General features: G+C 41.1%; 1 protein-coding gene across 1 annotated transcript in view; it reads left to right on the top strand.

Annotated features, from left to right (window-relative positions):
• Positions 1 to 14,997, top strand: part of LAMA2 (laminin subunit alpha 2) — a 1,029,834-nt gene that overhangs the window by 687,412 nt on the left and 327,425 nt on the right. Inside the window, 4 exon segments of the mRNA XM_040350410.1 lie at positions 3,224 to 3,367; positions 8,260 to 8,439; positions 11,677 to 11,865; positions 11,964 to 12,082. Coding sequence (XP_040206344.1) covers positions 3,224 to 3,367; positions 8,260 to 8,439; positions 11,677 to 11,865; positions 11,964 to 12,082 — 632 coding nt within the window.

Below are 14,997 nucleotides of genomic sequence, written 5' to 3' on the forward strand. Positions count from 1 at the left end.
ACGGAGCATGCGCAGAACGTTCGGCACGGGAACGTGCCTAATTTAAATGGTGCCCGCCCCATTTGAATTAGGCGGGCTTGTGCCGAGCGGATTTACGTTACACCGCCGCAAGTTTACAGGTAAGAGCTTTGTGAATCAGGCACTTACGCTGTAAACCTGTGGCGGTGTAATGTAAATGGGATACGTTACGCCGCCGCAGCGTAACGTATTTGTACCTGAATCTGGCCCTATATGCTTAAAAACTGAATTGTTTTAGCACAGTTGCTACGTGCTTTTCCACTTTCTGGATATCATCACCAGTCAACTGATTCTGTGTGTTGTCTTGGGATGCTCTTGAACAAAATATAACAGCAATATATTTTAATATGTATTCAAACTCCCAAAAAAATATTTGCCTATAACCAAGTCCTATGATGTAAATATACTTTTATCATAATGAAAGTACAAATGTACTCAAGTGCAGCCGTGTACACACGTTTCTTTGTAGTTTAACACTTTTTTTTATATATTTAAAGGATCCATGTATTTCACTGAAATAAATAATAGACTCCTGCCTTGAGAAAACTGGGCATTGGTTTGAAATTGTTTTCCCTTATGCATACCTTCTTGTCAAAGCCATACTGATATCAGCATCACAGATAAACTACATGTTCTGTCTGAAATGCTGCACAACCTAAAGAATTGACAGTATTTATTTTATAACAGTTTACTGTGCATTTCTGACTCACCAGACATACTGTTGTTAAAAGATAAAGGCTGTTGTATAAGAGAAAACATGTATATGGATAACAATGAACAGAGGAATCTGGTAGGTTTGAAGTTGAGTGTCATAAGGACTTAGGAGATTCCATCTCATCGCTGTCTGTAGCACCGTGATAAGGCAGTTGCCTATACTCTGCATGATGTTAAATGGAAATCACACAGCATCAGTGCTGTTCATGTGGTTCCACTGAATGTTCAAATACCTTTCAATTTCAAGCAGCATCAACTTAGATTTTAAATTCATAGGAAATCCTATGAAACGTGTACTAAGCTCTTAGAGTAGTATGTGCTTTTTAACATTTCTACGTCTTGTGATAAGTGAAGTGATGTGGTATAAATAATAATAATAATAATAATAATAATAATAATAATAATAATAATAATAAAAATGATAATAACAATAATAAAAAATGTATTATCAAGAAACTATAATGAATACAGCGATATCAACAATACTTTCAGTTCTAAACTGACATATGCATTAAAGAATTAGGGGCAGATCCACAAAAGGATTACGACAGCGTATCTACTGATACGCAGTGTAATTTTAAATGTCCCGCGTCGTATCTTTGTTTTGAATCCTCAAAACAAGATACGACGGCATCTGGAATCGATCCGACAGGCGTACAACTTCGTACACCGTCGGATCTAAGCTGCAATTTTTCGGCGGCCGCTAGGTGGCGTTCCCGTTAAAATCCACGTTGAGTATGCAAATTAGCTAGTTACGGCGATCCACGAACGTATGTCGGCCTGGCGCATTTTTTAAAGTCGTCTGCGTTCGGATTTTTCAGGCATATAGTTAAAGCTGTCATACTGAGGCGTACTCAATGTTAAGTATGGCCGTCGTTCCCGTGTACAATTTTGAATTTTTTAAGTTGTTTGCGTAAGTCGTTTGCAAATAGGAATTTGCGTAGAATGACGTCACCGTCGTAAGCATTGGCGGGTTCCGGTTTAATTTCGAGCATGCGCACTGGGATACCCCCAGGGACGGCACATGCGCAGTTCCAAAAAAACTTTGTTTACGTCGGGTCACGACATATTTACATAAAACACGCCCCCATCACTTCCATTTGAATTCCGCGCCCTTACGCCGCAACAGATACACTACGCCACCGTAACTTATGGCGCAAATTCGTTGAGGATTCAAACCAAAAAATACGCTACGCCTGGCGCAATAATGCGCCGTTGTATGTGGATCTACCCCTAAGTATGGCCAAAGCTCTTTTGGTTATGCTTCTCATGTGGGTCACAGGAGTGGTCATAGTTCTGCTCCCCTGTGACCCATATTCAGCCAACAGTGGACAAAAGCCCACTGCCGGCTGATGTCAGCGCTGGTCCAGGCTTTGCAGAGATCCTAACTATAATGCATGCTGCTGAGAGCCTGAGCCAGCCAATCCTGCACCTCCCATAGCCTGGGACTCCATTGAGCGCTAGAGGGGCAGAACAGAGAGCAATGATTGACAATCACCCTTCTGTGCTCAGAGCAGACCCGAGAACTGAACACTCAATGGTCTTTGATAGCTCAGTTCTCAGTATAGAGCCAGGGGGGAACAACAGCAGCATCGGATCGATGTTGCAGCTATCCAGGTGAATATAAATGTTTGTTTTCTTGATCCCTGCACTTCTCTTTTATGTTTTGCCTCCTATAACTTGTATTTCAAATTTTCAGAATACTAACTATATGGCTGTTGTTGATCAAAGGGGTTTCTTCATTAAGTGAAAAACGATATACCCCTCATGCTCCTGAGACATGTTAAGCAACAGGAGTCCCTCTGTTACTTTAACAAAATTGGAATTACTCTTATGTCCCTTATGTTCTCTTTTGTCAGATGATAAACCTATAGGATGTTTAGTTAGGACACATTGCAACAATTATACAATGTACAGTATTTAGTAGCAACCAGCCTATAATTTACTTTAAAGGAAAGAATAAAAAAAAGATGAACTGAGTTATTACACGTTGCACTTTTTTCATTAGTCAATATCAAAAAGCTAAAATTAAAAAAAAAAAGCCTAATAGATATAACGCATTTTTTTTTCTACAGAATCTCCTTTTCTAGTGTCCGGCTTACCAGCTACACATATAGAGCATATTTTTCTGTTTACAGATACAGATTTTTTTTTAAAGCAGACAGAGACATAACATTTGCATTACAGTTACGGTAAATAGTAAATGCTATATCATTGCTTTGTTAGTTATGTGCTTTGGATTCTAAACAGAATGGCCACTTATTTGGATGAGTTCCTAATTATTCTCTGCCTTTAGGGATCTTTATAATGGTCATTAATGTACTGACATCTGTAATGTAGAAACTAATTATGTCATGTCATACTTTAGCCCTGCAATATTCTCTTACATATTAGATTTTTTTTTTTTTTTCACGAACTTTGCAATTAGGTTGTTTGCTAAGCAAGAGACATCATTTTGTTCTACTTAGCCTGTGAAGTGTCTCTTTTGCAGATAAATGTGGAAGGGGTCCACTGTGACAGATGCAAACCCAGCACTTTTGGACTTCATGTAGGGAATCCACTTGGTTGCAGCAGCTGCTACTGCTTTGGCCTCACTACCCGGTGTACAGAAGCAGATGGACTAATCCGAATGTGGGTGAGTAGGAAACTGTTGAGCCGTATAATACCATAATGTGGATTCCTGCTGGTGTATTTTAGTAAAACATGCTGAAGCTGCTAATACATGCCAAGACATTAATATACTGTTCTGATTACTTACTTTGGTCTGTCTAACAAGTAATATTCTAGTCAGATCCATAACAGTATTTAAAAGAAAAGGCATTACAAATGCAAATATTTAATACAGCCTGAGTAATAATTTGCATCACAAAGCAACATTTATACTGCTACAGTTTACAATGACCACCTTCAGTATGAAGGTATATTACCTGTTACAGGTGAACTAAAATGGTATAGATGGCTTAATCCATTATGCTCATAGCATTTCTATGTGTTACAATAGGCCCACTCAGTGGAGATCACTCAATGTTCTCCCACACCCCAGTATAAAAAAAAATTGAGTTGTATACAATTGGTCCTAAAAAAGTTCATAAACCATCCATTGTTAAAATGCTTGTCCATGTCAAGTTTTACTCCTCTTAACTATACAGTTAACTTTCTTGCCCCTGCTGTTGTTTAAGTGCTATATTCCCACTGCAGGATAGTTCCTATGATTATAATAGTAGCTATAGATTTTGCCTTGGCAATATTATGAGTCCTACTATTACATAGAAGATCTGTACAGTGAAAAGTATGTTCAAGGCTCCCTGCAGCTGATATGTTCCCTATTACTGACTTTACCATACCTTGTTCTACACTTTGGGAGTTATTTACGAAAGGTAAATCCATTTGGCACTACAAGTGCACTGCAAGTGCACCTGGAAGTGCACTTGGAAGTGCAGTCACTGTAGATCCGAGTGTCACGTACCTAGTGGCTGAGACCGATATGCAGGGAGCGGCTATTCTTACTCCTCTGACCTCGAAATCCCTGGTAGAACAGACAGGGTGTTCCGGAGTGCAGAGTCGCACAAGCGCCTGATGTAACGCTGGTGCTGGAGCTGAGCAAGACTTCCGTGGTCTCCGGGGATACGTCAGAGGTGCAGGTGCAGACTGAACGGCTGGCAGACTGGAGGCAGAGGTACTGGAAGCAGGAAGCTGCAGCAATGGGGAAGTGGTGCAGTAGTATAGACACAAACAAGTCCAAACAGGCCAGGTCATACACAAGCTGGCGGATCAGGTACAGGTGTGGTAGGCAAAGGCAGAGTCGTGGTTTAGGCCGGGTCAGCAACAGGCGGGCAGCAGACGGATCAGAGGGAGAGGCAGAAGAATAGTCACAACAAGCCAAAGTCAGGGCAGGCAGAAGTCTGGAGGAATCAGGAGCAAGCCGGGTCTCAGGAACAGGATCAGTAGCGGTTAACAGGTAACAGGTGGGTCTCACGGAACGCTGTAGACCGAACAGCAAGAGGCCCCAGTGTCAGCTCCCTTAAATGTCCAAATTTGGCACCAAAATGGCGTCTGCATGTGCGTCTGCACATGCCCGCGCCCCACTGCCGATCGTGCGCGTGCCTGTGCGCGTCAAAGTGCTGCAAATAGCGCGTGCCCGTGAGCACTGATGCGCCATTACTGCAATTGTGCATGCCCATGCGCGCCGATGCGCCGCTACCGCCATCTAGTGGAAAGGGTTGTTCATGACACCGAGGGAGGCATGCAAGGAAAATAAAAAACAGCATTTTTGCTTGTACGTGATTGGATAATAAAATCAGCAGAGCTTCCCCTCATTTCAGATCTTCCCCATAGATTTACAGCGACTGTGCTTCCAAGTGCACTTAGAGTGCACTTGTAGTGCAAAGTGGATTTGCCTTTAGTAAATAAACCCCTTTGTCTCTCTGTGGAGGCAACTATTTTAGTAGAGGAGCAGGGCTTTTCATCTTCATATCAGAGACGCAACAGGTGAGGTGCAGAAATAAAAGATCCACAGAATGAATCACGTGCATGTCTTCCATTATTAGTGGAAGTTCCCTGTAGGATGACATTTCATTGCACTTAAACTGCATTGTGTGCAATGTCTAGATGTCATGGATAAACTTAAAATGCTTTAAACACCCCCAATGAATGCCTTAATTATTAGAGGTCAACCATATTTTAAAGTCCCCACTCTCCATAATTTGTGGTCAGCAGCACTTTAAAACAATCCCACAACATGGGTAGTCAGTGGCCCTTTAACCTCCCCCTGCAATCACAGCCTTCTCTGCACAAGTAAGTAGGATGTTATTAATGGATGTGCTTATTAAATCCTTATTTCCTCCTTCCTCCATTGTGAGCATAAGGGGAGCACTCACCATTGTAAAGAGTACTACATTGTTTATATTGGTGATTGCTGTGATTGGTCATCACAGAGATTGCATGACTAGAGTCACTCCAATCAGTTCTGTGCCTCTAGCCAATAATCTCCAATGTCTAATGACAGCAGGTGCAGGAGCTTGTATGATTACAGTACTTAAAGCAGAACTATACTCACCTGGAATCCAGCAATGCAATGTCCCCAGAACTCACCAAAGCTGGCTTCCAGATTATAGCAGGAGACCCCACTAATAGGTTGGTTTGAGCTGATTATTTTAACATCTACAGTGTGTATCACAGTCTAAAGTAGTCTAAAGTAGTGTCTTTCAACTCCAGTCCTCAAGGACCCCCAAGTCATGTTTTCAGGATTTCCCTCAGATAAAACGGCTGTGGTAATTACTAAGGCAGTGAAACTGATCAAATCACATGTGCAAAACAATGGAAAGCCTGAAAACATAACCTGTTGGGGCGCCTTGAGGAATGGACCATGAAACACTGGTCTAAAGCAGTCATTGCTAGTTTGGGCAAAAAGGACCCAAATATGCATTGCGGGCCTAGATTCCCAGAGTCTGTGTGTTTCAGGGAGACAATCCTGATTCTGAAGCAAGACCACTCCAAGGGTCCCCTAGGCACACACCTCCCAAGAATAGAGCCCCGCTCAAAAGCCAGGGCATATAGTTAGTAGGCCAAGAGGCTACCCTGCAGTCCCCTCCAAAAGCCCTGTCCTGGTTGGGTCTGGTGAGTTACGTCAGATTCAGCATTCCCAAATTTGTGCATTGAGCTGCGCTTATGCAACTTACTGTACAGGGGTGGACAGGCAGGTAAGTAGCAAAGCAAGATAGTTCAAACCGTGATTTGTCATAATTTTTATGGCTTACAGCTCATGAAAACCCCAAATCCACAATCTCAGAAAATTTGAATATTGTGAAAAGGTGCAATTTTCTAGGCTCAAAGTGTCCCACTCTAATCAGCTAATTAAGCCATAACACCTGCAAAGGGTCCCTGAGCCTTTAAATGGACTCTCAATCTGGTTCAGTAGGAATCACGATCATGGGAAAGACTGTAGACCTGACATTTGTGCAGAAAACCATCATTGACACCCTCTATAAGGAGGGAAAGCCTCAAATGGTAATTGCAAAAGAAGTTGGATGTTCCCAAAGTGCTGTATCAAAGCATATTAATATAAAGTTATGTGGAAGGGAAAAGTGTGGAAGAAAAAGGTGCACAAGCAACAGGGATGACCGCAGCCTGGAGAGGATTGTCAGGAAAAGGCCATTCAAAAGTGTTGGGGATTTTCACAAGGAGTGGACTGAGGCTGGAGTCAGTGCATCAAGAGCCACCACACACAGACGGATCCTGGACACGGGCTTCAAATGTCGTATTCCTCTTGGCAAGCCACTCCTGAACAACAAACGTCAGAAGCGTCTTACCTGGGCTAAATAAAAACAGACCTGGTCTGTTGCTCAGTGGTCCAAAGTCCTATTTTCTTATGAGAGCACATTTTGCATCTCATTTGGAAACCAAGGAGCCAGAGTATGGAGGAAGAATGGAGAGGCACACGCCGTAAGATGCTTGACGTCCAGTGTGAAGTTTCCACAGTCTGTGTTGATTTGGGGAGCCATGTCATCTGCTGGTGTTGGTCAACTGTGCTTCATTAAGTCTGGGGTCAACGCAGCTGTCTACCAGGAGATTTTGGAGCACTTCATGCTTCCTTCCATAGACAAGCTCTATGGGGATGCTGACTTAATTTTCCAGCAGGACTTGGCACCTGCCCACACAGCCAAAAGCACCAAAACATTGTACAATGACCGTGGGATTACTGTGCTTGATTGGCCAGCAAACTCGCCTGACCTGAACCCCATAGAGAATCTATGGGGCATTGCCAAGAGAAAGATGAGAGACATGAGACCGAACAATACAGAAGAGCTGAAGGCCGCTACTGAAGCAACCTGGTTTTCCATAACACCTCAGCAGTGCCACAGACTGATAGATGCCATGCCACGCCGCATTGAGGCAGTAATTGCTGCAAAAGGGGCCCAAACCAAGTACTGAGTACATATGCATGCTTCTACTTTTCAGAGATCCGATATTGTTCTATGTACAATCCTTGTTTTATTGATTGCATGTAATATTCAAATTTTCGGAGATTGTGGATTTGGGGTTTTCATGAGCTGTAAGCTATAATTACCACAATTATGACAAATCACGGCTTGAACTCTCTTGCTTTGCATGTAATGAGTCTATCTCATATATTAGTTTCACCTTTTAAGTTGCATTAGTGAAATCAACTATTGCAAGATATTCAAATTTTTCGAGTTTCACCTGTAAATGTGAATAAACAAAAAGTATATGTACGCTCACCCACCCTAGAAAGGGCGCAGACCAGCTGTTTAAATATAAGGGGCAGTCTTATGGAGGTTAATACAGAGCAGTACAAATACCAGAAGTTGTACGCATGACAAGAAGCAATCAAGTTAAAAGAAAAATAAAGCTTTGGTTGCAGTAAAGGATGATTTGACAAACTATTCTGTGCTGCACTGAATTCCAAACATGTATATTGGTTGAAGTTGTAAAACATTTATGATTTTCTTTCTGAGGTTTGTTTTGTTATTAAAAAAAAAAACATTGTTCCTGTTATTGGTTTTCTAGTTGTCACTGAAGCCTGATCAGACCGTACTCGAACTAACAGACTTCACCCTGCAGCATCGAACCACAAAAGGGGTATTTTTCCAACATCCAGAAATCATAGCATTTATTGATCAAGTAAAGCAAGACTTACATTCAGAACCATTTTATTGGAAACTGCCTCAACAATTTGAAGGTCGGAAGGTAAATTAAATATGATATTTTCCAAATATCACATTTGTTTTTGTTTTTTTATATATATATATATATATATATATACTTGGTATTTTGGAGGGCAGGTGAAAGAGTACAAGCAAAAAGAAAAAAATGTATTCATGCACGTTTTTAGTAAGAAAGAATATAACAATTTTTTTCTTGTTCAAGACGCAGTAACCAACTGCTCTTTTGGGGGTGAATCATATCAAGTTTTAAATTAATTGAAAATGTATTTACAGTAGTAATTTTACTTGCATAGAATATGCATTTTCTTTTTGTTTTATGTTTTATTTTCCTAATAGGTTTAAAATGCCATTAATTACGTCAAATGTGCATTAAAAAAAAAGACCGTTATTTTATTAGTTTCATCAGTGATTAATGTTAAAGTCATACTAAAGTCTCTTTTTTTTTGTTAAAAATAACAAACATGTTATGTAAGTATAACATGTTTGTTAATTTTAACAAAAAAAAACAAGACTTTAGTATCACTTTAACACTTTATCGGTGGTTTTACACAGAGCAGTCCAGATCCTTCTCTTCTCGGGTCCCTCTTCGGTGCTCCTGGCCCTTCCTTCTTGTTGAGTGCCCCTACAGCAAGGAGCTTGCTATGGGGGCACCCGAGCTGAGCCGCAGCTCCCTGTGCACCGGCCCGGCCCCACCCTCTCCTCAATGGCTCACTGATTTTGCTTGACAGCAGTGGGAGCCAATGGCACTTCTTTGCTGTCTCAGCCAATGAGGGAGAGGAAGGGAGAGGGATGGAGAGTCCTGGGCAGCCGAGTCTCTTATGCAACATGGCTGGATCGAGATGAGGCTCAGGTAAGTATTAGGGGGGCTGAGGGGGACTGCTGCACACAGAAGGCTTTTTATGCTAATGCATGGAATACATTAAGCTAAATAAAACCTTTTGCCTTTACAACCACTTTAAAGAAGAGGAAAACAGACAAAGGCAATTTTAGTGTAGTCGGCTCAGTAAAACTAAGAATGGAATGTGTTTAATATATTGATGAGCCGCTTGAACTTGAACTTGAAACAAAGCTGTCTAGTATAAAAGAACACTACTGTAGTACAGTGAAGTGTAGGAACAACTTTTATCACACATTTGGTTGATTTATATTTTAATCTGGAATGTTCAGAACCCGTCAGGTCTGGTATAAATTTTAACCGGTTCCCGACCAGCTCACACAGATATACTGTGGCAGAATGGCTCTCCTGGGCGAAATCCCATACAGGTACGTCCTTCTCTATTTTGGCCATCCAGAGGGTGCGTATGCCACCGGAGGAGCATGCTGCATGGCAGGGAGCCCGATGCCACAATCGCCACTGGCTATGCAGGATTGCGTGCACGAGCGAGAGGGAAAAGGAAACATATTGTTTGTTCCTACTAAGTAGGAAAAACAATCCAGTCAATCCATTCCCCACACAGTTGGAACACACTGAGGGAACACACAGTTAACCCCTTGATTGCCCCCTAGTATTAACCCATTCCCTGTCAATGACATTTACACAGAAATTTATAGCACTGATCGCTGTATAATTGCCAATAGTCCCAAAAAAATGTCCAAAGTGTCCGATCTGTGCTTCGCAATGTCGCAGTACTGCTAAAAATATCACCACCATTACTAGTAAAAAATAAATAAATAATACAAATGCCATCAATCTTTCCCATAGTTTGTAGATGCTATAACTTTTGCGCAAACCAATCAATATACGCTTATTGCAATATTTTTTTCCAAAAATATGTAGAAGAATATATATTGGCCTAAACTGATGAAGATTTTTTTTTTTTTAAATGTGGGGGATTTTTATTGTAGCAAAAAGTAAAAAGATATATATATATATTTTTTTTTTCAAAATTGTCGCTCTTTTTTTGTTTACAGTGCAAAAAATAAAAACCTCAGAGATGATCAAATACCACCAAAATAAATCTCTATTTGTGGTCCCAGTATCATGTGATCACTGTGACCAATCACAGAGATCACAATAGTACACAATGAATGGCTATGAATGAAATCTATTGTGTACTATTGACATGTGATTGCTGTGATTGCTTACAATGATCACATGGTACCCGGCCCAGTGCAACAATCTGTCTTCTGGACACAGTGTGTGATTGATCATGTCGATGTGTGGCCCCTTGGGCTCACGCGAGACATGCACCTGGAGGATGTCATACGATGTCCACCCAGGATAGCACTGCTCCAGCTCGCCCATCATTTTAAAATAGGCTGATAATGAAGAACTGTGAACAAACAGAGTTATTTATGTTAAACAGCCCCCCTAAACATTGCAAAGCACGGAGAGCATGTAAGGATTTTTAAGCAAGTTAAAATGACAAAAAATTCTAAATATTTTAAGTCAGGGGTCTCCAAACCTTCTAAACAAAAGACCAGTAAAAAGTGGTGCACTGATGGAGTCATCACTGCTCTGACTTACTTTAGGCTCAATTCACATTTGGGAATGAGGCTGTAAGTGATTACAAGCAGGAAATCCAGCAGGGAATCCAGTAGATTAGTTGCAGGTTGAATCCCCTTTGAAAGCAATGGGAGGCTAACTATTCCCACAGCTAATCAGGGCTAATTATTCACAGGTAATTGCTCCATGAGCAAGTGGCCACAATTAGCTTTGAGGGCTTTAGCCCTGGTTCACACTGGGTACGATTTGGAACGATTTGAGATGCGATTTGACATGTCAAATCGCATCTCAAATCGGCGGCAATTGTCGGCAATGGCACTGTCCTAATCAGTGCGACGCCGCATCTGCGATTTCAAAAAGTAGTTCCTGTACTACTTTTTGCGATTTCGGGCCGCGATTTACATTAAATTGCGGCCAAAATCGCGGAAAAATCGTGGCAAAATCGCAGCCGCGAAATCGTGGTAAATTTGCGCATTTTACCGCGATTTTGAATTTGCAGCAGTGTGAACCTAGGCTTCAGCCTCCAAGTGCTTTCAGAGAGGCTTCCACCCACAGATAGGTGTAACTACCTCATTTGCAAGTGTGAATGGGGCCTTATGGATGTTCATACTGTTGACCGACAGCACTGTGAAAACAGAAGGGCAGTGATTTGCTTACGGCATCGACCTGTTCTTTCATAGAATTTCATGAAGGCAATATCAGAACAAATTTAGATATTCATTTTAGCTCTATGAAAAATAGATTTAGTTGAATGTTATTTCTTTTAATATAATTGTCTGGAGTTAAGCCTAAATATTTTCCTTCACATTGAAGTTGACAGCTTATGGAGGGAAGTTGAAATATACAATCTACTTTGAAGCCAGAGAAGAAACTGGACCTTCAGCCTATGAACCTCAAGTAATTATTAGAGGTGGATCCTCTGCAAACCAAAGGATAATTGTAAGAAACATGCCTGATCCCCAAAATGGTCAGCTGACTAGACATGATATTGACATGACAGAGGTAACTTCTTTCTTTTTTTTCCCTGAATTTATGTTCTCTGCTTGTTATATATAATGTATAATTAAAATAATCATTGCTTATAACCCATTGTGTTTCAGTTTGAGTGGAAAAATATGGATGGAAGACCTGTTACCCGTCAAGATTTCATGGATGTCCTTTACGATATACAATACATTCTAATTAAGGCATCTTATGGCCGAGTATTAAGGCAAAGCAGGTAAGCAAAAGATAGTAATAATGTATGGACTTGTTAAGCCTCGTACACACGATCAGTCCATCCGATGAGAAAGGTCTGAAGGACCGTTGTCATAGGTTAACCGATGAAGCTGACTGATGGTCCGTCACGCCTACACACCATGGGTTAAATAACCGATCGCGTCAGAACGCGGTGACGTAAAACACAACGACGTGCTGAAAAAAATGAAGTTCAATGCTTCCAAGCATGTGTCGACATGATTCTGAGCATGCGTGGATTTTTAACCGATGGTCGTGCCTACTAACGATCGGTTTTGACCTATCGGTTAGGAATCCATCGGTTAAATTTAAAGCAAGTTGGCTTTTTTTTAACCTATGGTTAAATAACCTATGGGGCCCACACACAATCGGTTTTGACCAATGAAAATGGTCCATCAGACTGTTGTCCTCTGGTTAACCTATCGTGTGTATGAGGCCTTAAAGTCTTGAACTAGGAGGGGTTATCTATCAATGTGTTTCTAGAAATTCCTACTATTTTTTTGACGTGGCATTTATAAAACTTAGAGGCATCAAGTTCAAAAATGTGTAATCAAATTTGTTTAAAACCACACATATTTTTGAGTTCTATTGTAGTGCAGATCTTTGACCAGATACAATTCTGTAGCTATCCCTCAATCTTGTCCGTTTATGGTCATTTAAATGTAATACACTCATGTAAGTGTTTATCATTTTGCTAAAAAAAGGACTGCCCATAGGGATGTTACTTTGGTGCGATTGGCCAATTTGAACACATAACACATGGGTAGTAAGAATCCCTGTTTTTTATGCCAAGCTTGCTAGAAGTGTCTATGGGCATTTAGCTGTATGTTGTAGATTCACTAAAACAATAGGTAAAAGCCAAACATAAGTTAGGTGTAGGCACATACAGTATTATAAAGCCCTACCATGGTGTCAGATGCCCTACCTAGAAATTCATCCTCTGTTTTAATTTGCCCACTACAGGATACTTTTTCTCATTCTATGTCAAATCTGTATAGAAAAAGTTAAAAATACAGTTCCTTCATCCCATGCAAATTTGTGTCTCCAAAGTTGTAATATTTCCCTGAAGTACAGTGCATAGGGGCATACACTTCTTTCTACCTTTAGACAACAGAGAGTTTATATGCACCACCAGATTCAGTCAACTTAAGCCTATTGTCTTGCAGACAAAGAGACACAGATTCAAAATACTATAATTGCACACCATCTTATTTAATTAAGTTCAATGATTCTGAGCAATGCGTCAAATTGATTCTGAGCATGTGTAGGATTTTTGTGCGTCGGAATTGCATACAGACGATCAAATTTCCGACAAGAAGTTTTGTTGTCGGAAACATTGAGAACCAGCTCTCAAACATTTGTTGTCGGAAATTCCGACAGAAAATGTCCAATGGAGAATACACACGGTCAGAAAATCCAACCAAAAGCTCACATAAAACATTTGTTGTTGGAAATTCCAATTGTGTGCATGCGGCATAAGAGTTGACTATGAGATGGGGGAGAAGTGGAAAACAGCACCTAGAGATGGTCCTTCTAGCTGCTGTTAAAGTGGAGTTTCACCCAAAAATGGAACTTCCGCTATAAGTGATGGTGACCCTCTGACAGGCCACATTTGGCACGTAATTTTTTTGGGGGGGAGCGGATACCCTCTTTTTAGAGGCATTCAGCTCCCACTTCCTCCCGGGGCTCCGCGGCGCCAGAAGGAAGTTCGCCTCTCCCCCTCCCTCCTTGCAATCTTCTGGGACACGTCCCAGAAGATTGCCCAGCCGTTCACAGCGCACATCGTGACTTGTGCAAGCGCAGTGCGTGCCTGGCTGTAAAGCCACAGCCGGGCCCCAACAGTATGAATGCTGGCGCCGTGGAGAGAAGGGGGAGAAAAGCAGGGCTTTTTATGCCCGCGTCGCTGGAGCGTGGGACAGATGAGTGTCCGATTATTAAAAGTCAACAGCTACACTTTTTGTAGCTGCTGACTTTTCTTTTTTCTTTTTTCGGTGGAACTCCAATTTAAGACATTATTGGCCAACTTCTGTGATTGTTTAGACATGCGTGAAAATGGTAACCCCAGAGGGTAGTGGATGGGGTCATCAGTCAAATAGGCATTGTGGATCTTTTTGAAGCATGGACTGACCATACAGCCAAAAAAGGCTGGAGGTTAGGACATGTCCATAGTAAGTGAAATTGAGAAACTTTGTCTCGACCACACCTCCAACAGGAATTAGGTAAAGTAGGGTTGGCGGTATGGATCACCTCAGGTGCCCTGTACCAGTACATCAAAACTTTGTATGCGTTCTCCCAATATCTCACACATCTAGAGGATTTAGAAGTTAACTCCCATATTCTCTCCCAAGATTTCATGGAGATAGAGCATTGGAAAACTTGGGCCCACTTACGTATATATAGGTGAAGGTTTTTGGTAGCCGGAAGCATCTCATGTAATAAGTTGTAGCTACGTATTCAAATTTGGTTTGGCGGTCTAAAGCTAGTGATGGAGAGAGGGTGGAGAAAAAATGCTTAAACTGAAGATAAGAGTAAAAGAGGTTTTTGGAAATATGATGTTTAGTGTGGAGTTCCCCAAAGGGTCTAAGTTTGCATGGGTGATACATAAAACATTCACATCAATGTATGTACCAATTAGCTTAAAAACTGTTGAACATAACCTAGTTCTATTTCTTCATTGGCTTGGGGCCAATCTACTGTGGTCTATTGGTGCCCATAGAATGGAGGATTGCAATAATAAAATGTTTTTGGCCACCATTTTGGTGCTGAACTTTAGGTAAAGTATTGGGGTGCTAGCCATATCAATGCTAGCAATCCTATTAACAATTCTACCTTGATGAGCAATTGTCACAACAGACAAAAAATAGTATGAATGTGTAAGTCTTGTTGTTTGACATTTTC

Source organism: Rana temporaria, chromosome 4, assembly GCF_905171775.1.
Source record: "Rana temporaria chromosome 4, aRanTem1.1, whole genome shotgun sequence".
NCBI classification, from domain to species: Eukaryota; Metazoa; Chordata; class Amphibia; order Anura; family Ranidae; genus Rana; species Rana temporaria.